At 32.1% G+C, this 10,083-nt stretch overlaps 1 protein-coding gene across 1 annotated transcript; it reads right to left on the reverse strand.

Moving 5' to 3' along the window:
• Nucleotides 1-541: 541 nt before the first annotated feature.
• On the reverse strand, nucleotides 542-3,145 carry LOC112507743. The gene is made up of 3 exons (XM_025112434.1): nucleotides 2,977-3,145; nucleotides 1,713-2,052; nucleotides 542-1,532 (listed from the first exon to the last, which is right to left on the reverse strand). Exons 1-3 carry the CDS (start codon nucleotides 3,120-3,122, stop codon nucleotides 1,467-1,469), a joined length of 552 nt encoding a protein of 183 aa, XP_024968202.1. The 5' UTR covers nucleotides 3,123-3,145; the 3' UTR covers nucleotides 542-1,466.
• Between the last annotated feature and the right edge of the window lie 6,938 nt (nucleotides 3,146-10,083).

Raw genomic sequence — 10,083 nt, forward strand, 5'->3', positions numbered from 1 at the left:
ATGCCAAAGTTTTAGTTCTTTCAATTTTTAATATTTTAAATAAATTTAACATTTATTAACTTTTTATTTATTTATAACATTTGTCTATTAAAATTTACCATTTGCAATCACTAAAACACGAAAAAAGAAGTTGAGAACATGTACAATTGCATAGTGTTTAATTAGAGTGGATAAACCATCAACTCAAATACCTAGTAATACCCTAGCAAAATATCAAAATGGTACAGCAAGTTGTCATGACTTTAGTGAACAAGACAAAATAAAAAAAAGTAATGACACCTTGATAACTAGTCCTTGGACTAGGCCCTGTAACCGGTCACTTGACCGGCCCAGCTTCAAAAATTGTAACCAATGGTAACCGGTTGGACTTTGGAAACCGGTCCCAGACCTCTTCTAATAGGTCCTAACTGGTCCCTAGTTGCACATTGATGCATCCCCAGTTTCTATAGATGTGTCCAACAACGGAGAAGATAATGCAATAGCTAAATGATGATGAAAAACGATTCCCTCCAAGTGAGGACAGGACGGATATATACCATGGTTATCAAAAGAAAATAATATAACATTTATTTTCGTAAAGCCGAGAAGAAATACAGATGTAACATTGGAAAAGAAAATGAAAATAAGTCTTACAATGGAGAATGGAATGACAAAACGAAATGGTGCAAACAAAAAGGTTCTCATGCACATTGCAAAAGTGAGCAGAAACCTTTTGAAGACTACAAACTACAAGCAGCTTCAAGATGAATAGTTCCCCATATGTAAACCATCGATTGCCTATCTCACATCTCTTGAGTACGTTGATTTTAGTAATAACACATTTGAAGGTTCATTCTCATTCAGCTTATTCTCCAATCATACAAAGCATGAGGTTTGTTAAATTCGTAAGCAATAATAACATATTTCAGATGGAAACAGAAGAGCCTATAGGTTGGATTCCGATGTTCCAGTTGAAAATTCTTGCTATCTAGGTGCAATATGAAAAGACCTGTTGTTCGTAGGATTCTACTTCATCAGCATAAGTTACAAGTCACAGGTAATAAACCTATCCAGCAACTCCTTGGTGGGACAGTTTCTAAATTGGTTGATTGAAAATAATAGGATGCTCAGAACTTTCAACCTAAGAAACAACTCATGTAACGGTATTATTCGTATGCTGCTGTGGAATTATGAATGCTAACATGGTGTGGTTGGACATGTCTAAAAAATCACATGAATGCTGCTATTCTGGGTGATATACATAAGTTTCTTTCTAAATATATACAAGACTTTTCAATTGGAACATCAGAATCAACCTATAGACTCTTCTGTTTCCACCTCAAATATGTTATTGTTGCTTACGAATTTAAGTACCTCACGCTTTGTATGATTAGAGAATGAGTTGAATGAGAATGAACCTTCAAATGTGTTATTACTAAAATCAACATACTCCAGAGACGTGAGATTGGCAATCGGTTATGGCACAACTAATCATCTACCACAAACACCGTTGCATTTTCCTTCTCGAAATCGTGGGATGTATGATCCACCGCCTGCACCAACATATGAAATACAATCAAAAGGAAGATCCATAACACAAACTGTGTAAGTAATAAGTACACCACACAAAAACCAATAGTGCTACATCCAGGATCAGATCCACATTTATTTATTAGATGAAACCCACAAAATGGAAACAAAATGTTCGTCAAGTGTCGAGCAGATATACTTACATTGGTATTGCTTAGTTCAAGATTGTAGAAATCCATTGTGGTGTCTGGCTTAAACAATGGCCCAGCATGCCAAGTCCCCCGGTTCAGCTTCAGAAACTTTGGACCGGTAATTTTGAAGACATGAATGCTGTCAACAGCAGGAGGCACAAAAAAGTGACCACTGTGTGATTGCAAAATGTTTGCACCCTTGTCTTCCACATCTGGATCCACTATCGATGGCTTTGCAACTCCAAGGTACCAAGCATTGCCACCAACCGAACCAAGGCATTGGGTCACATTAGCATGATGTGTTATGCTGGAGAACCCGAGATCCCGACCCTCAAGATGCATGATATACAACCTAATAGCATACATAAAAGCAACATTAATTTTGTAGGAAGTGGAAGGTTAATGTGCGCAAATGTAACTTGGGATTTGTTCATTTAAGTTACTGCTGTTCGGAGTTCATAGCTTTCCAAATTCATTATAACTCAAGATTGGCACCAAAATTGTATAAAAGAAAGCATGTTTCCATCTTCTCAATCAGTTTTCTCGCTAATATAATCCCTTCCATTTCACCATTTGAAACACTTGTGTTCATGTTTGAGAAATGCCTTAAATTCATAGGTGGATCCTCAGAAGCTTGACAGAAAGTTTTAAATGAACAAGAAAATAATTCCATACAGATAACAGATGCCAATTGTAACACATTTTCAGCTTCAAGAACATCATAAAATGCAATAGAATGTTTGTATGATGCAACTACTAATGCATTTATAAACCAAAGGTGGTGCCCGATTGGTTTGAGCTTGAGCTTCAAAGATTAAAAGTGCCTGGAACTCCCATATTCAATCTAGGGAGGAATAAAAACCCTCATGTGGTCACAAAGGTTCAAATACGGTGACTCCGATCTATCCACAAAGCAGGTGGTAGCCCTAGATTAGTCAGCGGGATAATATCCAGGTTAATAAAAAAAAATGCTATTTGTAAGATCCACGATGCTCATGTTTGTGATGTGTATAGTTAGTTAATAGCTATAATTCTGAAATTTTCAGTTCAACAATCAAACGAGTTCATATCAACGATAAATCATACAAAAAACTATACTAACAATTAATAAACCATACACTCCACAAAATCTCTTTCCTATTTCAAAAATCAATAAACAATCGGAAGAAGGAAACGAATTCATGTTATCGACATGGAAGATTACGAACACCTTTCAAAGTCCAAAACAGAAATAAACCCTAGAGTTCCGAGAGAGAGAAAGAGATGAGATGCACACCTGGGAGTGCCTTGGGTGAGATCTAGTTGAGCATCGTGAGGACCGAAACTCTCGCCGTCCGGCGACGCATGAATCACTTGTCCGAACTCTTTGAAGGTCTCTGGTGTTGCTTCAATAGGCTTAAATTTCACCACCGACAGTTCCATTGAATCCAGAGACAGCAGCACTGAGGATCGATATCCAACTCTGACCGTAGGTATTTGAGGATGTGATTAACCTATTTATTTTATATTTAACCCTTGCATTTGTTGTAATTTTAAAACATACCCTAAACTTTTTTTTTTACAATTATAGAAGTCTAAATCTAAAATGTTTGCATATGGACCAAAATGGTAAGTTAGGGGCTGTGCGGTTTATTTTTCATTTAGACCTATATGAATAAAGTTGTCTATATGATATAACATAAGTTGTTGTTTGGTTATTAGACTGAATAAATAATCCGAATATCTAAAATGTCCATTTGACCCCTCGGTCAATATTTTTGAACCTAATTCCAAACTACTTCATTTCCATGGGAGGTGTTGTTTTAAGTAGAGCTTCAAAGGATGGAGATGGAGATGGAGATGGAGGTGGAGGTGGTGGATGCCTTTCTATTATTAAGGATGAGATTGTTTATTAAAAGAAGGGTATTTAAGTAAAAAGTTTGGCTGAACGTAGACAAGTGCCCTCCTCAAGCTGTTCAAATAAGCTCTTGATTTCCAGATTAAGCTATAACCGAACAACTGCTTATAACTGAGCAAATAAGCTAATTGGGCTATACGGCCCATTAAGTCACAACCGAACAACCCCTTAATCACATGATATTCTTATACCAGAATGAATTCAAATTAAAACGCAAAATCCAAAAGGATTGATTATCATTTGCTCGTCCTTAAATGACACGTAATAAGTAACTCATTTTAATCATTTTTTTTTATTCAGACATAATCTTGATTTTTATTACTGGAATCGTAAACTAATTTTAAAATTCAAACGTTCTTTTATATATATATTGTTATTCTAATTGTATTTCTTCCTTTCTTATCTAAAACATTGATTTGTATAGATGAAAAGAGAACATGAATACAAGTCAAAATAGAATGTGAATCTAAACTAGCAAAGTACATGCTTTTATGGAGATAGTGGAAAATTCAGCCTTAAATGATGATTATTTTTTCAGTATGATAAAATGGTAATATAGATCTCTTACAGACAAGTGGTATCATATAAATAAATTGATTCTTTTTGTGTTTTCAGCAATCGATCGGAAAAAAAAAAAACCCGACAACTTGATTATACATGAATAATAAGTTGGCGTTAACTGTAGTATGACTTTCAGTGGATCGAGTGAGTTGCAAAACACAAGACATGCTTCATTGACACGCCCACTTTGTATGTATATTGGAAGGGCTTATTCTCTTAACGCTCTTCACATGTCGTGCGTGTGTGTGTGTGTGTATATATATATATATATAGATATATATATATATATATTCATAATCCCCTCAATTATTCTCTATATTTGTTGCACTGTTTGAGTTAAGCATGACTAAAAGACAATTCCTCCTCACAAAAATGGTGGATAATAGATCCCTCTGTAACTCTTGATTTTAGTCGAACAGTCAACTGTTAAAAGTATCTATAAAATGAACCTACGAAATATCTTCTGTTTAAAATATTATCAGATATAATATTTTTTTTTTCTTTTAACTTGATTTTTATAATACAATGTAAGAAGAAAAAAATGTAGTGATGAGTAGGGTAGAGATAGCAATAGGAATGTCTCAACCAATGGGATTTGGATGTAGTCAAGACCAATAATACCTACTTTCTTTGTATTTCTATCCAATGTCAACTCAATAATAAACCAACCTCATACTCTATGCATTTTTCAACGAAAGAATATTAGAATATTTTATGGGTTATATTTGTATCGTATAAAAATATATAAGACGTGAATACGTTGTTACTAAGAAATGGATACGAAATCGTAAAAATAAAGAGTTCAAAGAAAAGAACACGATAGAAACAGATAAAATTTGAAGAATTTTTGTCCAAATTTAGGTTTCAAAGGGATTGTTTACTTACCTCTTAATAGTTCTATTAAGAGACAAATTCTGAATCGTTAAGAGATGAATCTTGTTTGGCACAAAAAGAGTCTGCCTCTTAATGATTCCAAAATCCTCTGAATGATTTTGTATCCTAGGCCTCCCTTAACCATTCAGCGCCCTAATTTCATTGTAAATAGTTACCAAACAATTATATTTCATTTTGAACTATATCATGAAAGCCTCTTAATCATTCTGCACTAAATCATTCAGTAACTGCCAAACAGTCTCTTAAGGGCAGTTTGACAATTGCTGAATGGTTTGGTGCAGAATAATTAAGTGGTGCAGAATGATTAAGAGGCTAGCATGATATAGTGCAAAATGATATAATTGTCACCCTCACAACTTGGCTCTTGGACTTTTTGAGTTGGGGTGGGAGAAGTGGTATCCAACCTTTTTGTACGGTTGAAAAAAATCAGTCTAGTATTTAACTACCTTTCTAGAAAGGATGGACCCACGAAGACCGAGTCTTGGGCATGGCCCACTCGAGGTTGCTTCTTTCCAGGCAGCTCTCGTAAGTTTTCTGCCTAACAACATAAATCTAGCATTAAGTGACTCAAAGATGAGAATCACTCTGTTTTTGACATGTATTCATAAAGTTTTCCATGTTATATTAAACACAGTTGTCGTAATATGTTTCTTATAACATAAAACGCAGTCATATTAAACACAATTGTTTGAGAAACCGTGTGATACAAAGATGAGTAGAAACAGGAATGTTGGCAAGGTTGCAACATCAAGTTGGTTGCTGTCTTATGTGTCTTTTGGCAGCATACCTTTCACATCTTCTTTATTTCTTGTCAAACCAAGAAATGAAATTAGTCTTTGAGATTATAATTACATTTTGTATTATTTGTAGACTTTAATGTATATTTTTTTTCCATATGATCATGTAGATATGATATCGACATTCTTTTACTTGGAGTAACTTTTACGGTTGTCAAGAAGAAGCCAAAGTACGTCGTGTCACTGTGATTGATTCTATGATGACAAGGGTCTCGTACATATGAAGAAGGTAATGCAATTGTTGAAGTTTAATTTATTTTGTATTTAAATTTCGGCCATCATCAAAGTAACCCAATATATTGAATATAAATCCAAAATAACGCTCTTTTTGTTTATATCATTTTCGTATTTCGTTTGTAACCTTTTGATATTGGAAAATCCGTGAATCATCTCATCGTACTCTTTGATTCTATAATATACAGTAATCCAAAATAACGCTCTCTTTTTTTTCCTTTAGAAAACTTTTGATCCAAAACTTCGTTTTTGCTCGATCATAGTTTCTGTTTGTGACGAACTATGGTATGATTCATATTTTATGTAACGTATTTTCGTAACCTTCATGTTCGTATCTTAAACGTGACATCTCTAGCATTGAAATATCTAATTTACCTCTAATTTTTTTTATTTATAAAAAAGTAAAATATTTTGGTCAAATCCTGATATTCTGTAGCGTGTTTTGGGGTAAATGTTTGAGTCTTTGAAATATCATATTTAAGTTAGCAAAATGATAGTTTTGAAAGTACGTTATACAAAATATAATTCAGGTCAAAATATCATTACGAGAAAATTGGTTTTATATAACACCTAGATTGTCTAAGCGTCCTAATAGAATACTTTATGAATATTAGGTTTATATAACCAAACTATAAAACGTCTTATCTAAAAGTGTTAAAAATAAACTTATAGGATGTTTTTAGTCGTTTTAATAATTTTTTTAGAACGTTTTTAAAATAAAGTGTTCTTTTAGCTATTTTGTAGAACATTTTTGAGAAAAGTCCTATCAACCAATCTTTTTATTGGACACTAAATTGTGTTTATAAGACTTTTTTCAAACTAATACGACGTTTTATTTTAAAAACGTTATAAATTTTTTATTAAAATATCTAAAAACATTCTATAAATCTATTTTCAACACTTTTAGATATGACCTTTTTTTTTGTTTAAGATATTTTTATAGGACCGTAGAACGCTTCTACATTTTATACATCCTATAAAATCAATTTAATTACGGTGTGTGCTGTAATTTATCAGAAGGTATTTTGTTAAATATTACATTTAATTTGTTGGTTTGTAATGATGTTAGGAGTCACCTTTTTTCCACCCTCCTTTTGCTCATGCATCCGACTTTTGGAGTATAATAAAATTTATTTTTCTATAAAATATATTATTTCTATGAACTCGTTTCTTGATGCTGATTTCTGCATTTAATTTATCGTTGTCGAAATTACCATCTTTTGTTGAAATTTGCTCAAACGTTCATATATCTATTCATATGTCTCCCAATAGTTTACTTTTAATGGATGTTGATAGCCCAAAATCTTCTACGTATATATGTTTACATACACACACAAATATATAGACTTGGAATCATGTGAGACTAAAGGTTTTTCGTGAGACCCGTAAGACTAATTCTCAACACTTGGATTAGATCTACAATTTGAACATTCATAATCATAAACTTGTCACCGTACAACTTTAGACCATTAAATCATTAGCTTATAAAGTTGATCAATTAATATAAATTGGTCTTACGGGTCTCACGAAAAACCTTTGGTCTCACGTGAACCCAATCATATATATATATATATATATATATTTGATCAATGAATATAAATTGGTCTTACATGTCTCATAAAAAAACATTGGTCTCACGTGAACCCAACTATATATATATATATATATATATATATATATATATATACACACACACACACTACATTAATAAGCATTTAGACCAAAAGTCTTAATTACAAATCTTATAATATAAAGTACTATCAATTTATGCAAGAGATTCAAAAATCTCTTAAGTACAAACTATTATACATAATGAACAAATGCTTAAAACATACAATTTGTTTGGTCAAAGTTTCAGATTTAAGTAAGTCATATTTACATGAAAAATATATGTTTGGTCTTTCCAAAGTTGTTTGACACTTTGTTTGTTTCTTTATTTTGAACCCAAATTCAAATTCAAAGTTCTTATTTCTCTTGAAGTAAACTGAAATTTGAAGCAACAATATCATAAAAGGTTTCAGATCCTGCATATACCCCATCCCAACCCTTCAACTTTATATGGGTTTAGAAACTCAACATGTGTGCAATTATTTTTCCAATCGATATTGCTAATACACCATATTAACCTTCAACTTTATATATTAGTTGACTTGTAAAATAATCACATAAACTAATGATTCAAGATTAAACTAATATTTCAAAATTGTGATTCACTCGCGCTGCATCGTGCGTGTACACCAGAGTTATATGAATTGATTCAAAAGAAAAGTTAAATATATGAAAAACTAGAAAACCATTAAAAAACGGATGAAAAAGTATATCAACATGGATCTTAAATTAAAGAGAATGAAATAATTGTTTTTTTTAATCAATTTTGTTTTACTAACATTTTGAGGTTTTTTAATTTAAAAAATAAGGCTGTAACCACCCATTTAATTTCATCTCGTAAATCAACTAATCTAATTGACGAGGTATTTTATTATAATTTTCTATTTTTAACCTTTTTTTTTTCTACACTTGAGTCTAGTCATAAGTAAATACATGAATATGATTTTCACATGCCTATAACTTTATATGTCTAAACAAAAGGCATTTGACCTAGCGGTATCGTAGTCCTCTGGCCTTCTAGAATGTCAGAGGTTCAAACCTTACCAAAGATGATGATGATGTGTGAATTTATTTGTTGTATTTGTCATATATAAATATTATATACTTAAAAAAACTTTTATATGCCTAGTTTTGTCTCCACATGTATGTATGTCTATATGCATATACATGTATGCACATAGCATACTTACATATTTATGTACATACATAAAATATATATATATATAGATTATGGTAATTTAAAATAAGATTGTCAAATATGATTTGAAAGTAAAAGGAGAAGGTTTATAGAAGTCCACTGAAAAATCCTAGAATTCTTTTAAAGATGCATACGTGAACCAATGTTACAGATTATTATATGGGTTTCCATAAAAACTTCAATTTTTACCTTCTCACGATATTTATCCTTCTTAGAGCCTCGGCATTTTTCTTTAAGATTTCGTAAAACGAGATATGAAAAATCCAACACGTCTTTTTGTTCGACATTGAAGCAATCGAGGTGGAGATCATGATGGGATAAAATATTATCTTAAAAAGTTTTATTCTTTCATTGCCAACTTTTGATCGTTTGATTAAATTTATGAAAAGTTATAATCAAATCAGTTGTTGTCACAACCATTTTTTATGGCATAAGAAATACATTCCGTATGTCATTAGTAATAAATCTTAAGCGTCATATACACAAACTTATGATCGTGTACACAAAAACTTGTTTCCCTTAGAACCACCTTGTAGCCCTTGGATGATTTTTTTATCGGAAGGCTGCAAGTGACACAGTGACAGTTTCGTAATGAAAGTGAACTTCGTGGCATGGCTATAACAAATGCCGCATGTTTACATGAATTAACGTACTTCACATGTGTTAACAACGAAATATTCACATACATTAACATAAGTTGACATATCTAAAATAGGTATAGATGCAGAAATGCAAAAGACCAAAATGTCTATCCTTCACAAAGAAAATTGTGTGTATGTAACAATGATATCTTGTTTCATATTATGAAACAAGGGTTAAGTTCCAATGAGAATGAAAGGTCATGGTAAAAAGCGTAAGAAGAGATCTTCACCCTTAGATCAATCCTAATTAAATATCAACAATAACGGGGTACACCGAGATGCACTGAATCAATTCATTTCTAAAGCGTAATTCATGAGTGAGTGAGTATGAAATTAAAAGTCATCAAAAGTTCAGATATTTTTTTACGCTTGTCATGATAAATTCTCTTCTCACACAATCCATCGCCTATGAAACAATGCATATGAAATATACAATGTTTGTTTCACATTGTAAAAACAATAAATACACATCAAAGATTTCACAATTTAAAACACACTAGAAGAGTACTCGTGCAATGCAGCGAGACACATCTCGATTTTAATGTTCTATTTT

Source organism: Cynara cardunculus (assembly GCF_001531365.2).
Source record: "Cynara cardunculus var. scolymus isolate 2C chromosome LG 1, CcrdV1, whole genome shotgun sequence".
NCBI lineage: Eukaryota > Viridiplantae > Streptophyta > Magnoliopsida > Asterales > Asteraceae > Cynara > Cynara cardunculus.

Coding starts and splice junctions, on each gene's coding strand:
- LOC112507743 (XM_025112434.1), bottom strand. CDS start 3,122: ATGGAACTGTCGGTGGTGAAATTTAAGCCTATTGAAGCAACACCAGAG. Junction 2,053..2,976: donor CTCACCCAAGGCACTCCCAG/GTGTGCATCTCA, acceptor GTATGCTATTAG/GTTGTATATCATGCATCTTG. Junction 1,533..1,712: donor TTGAACTAAGCAATACCAAT/GTAAGTATATCT, acceptor ATGTTGGTGCAG/GCGGTGGATCATACATCCCA.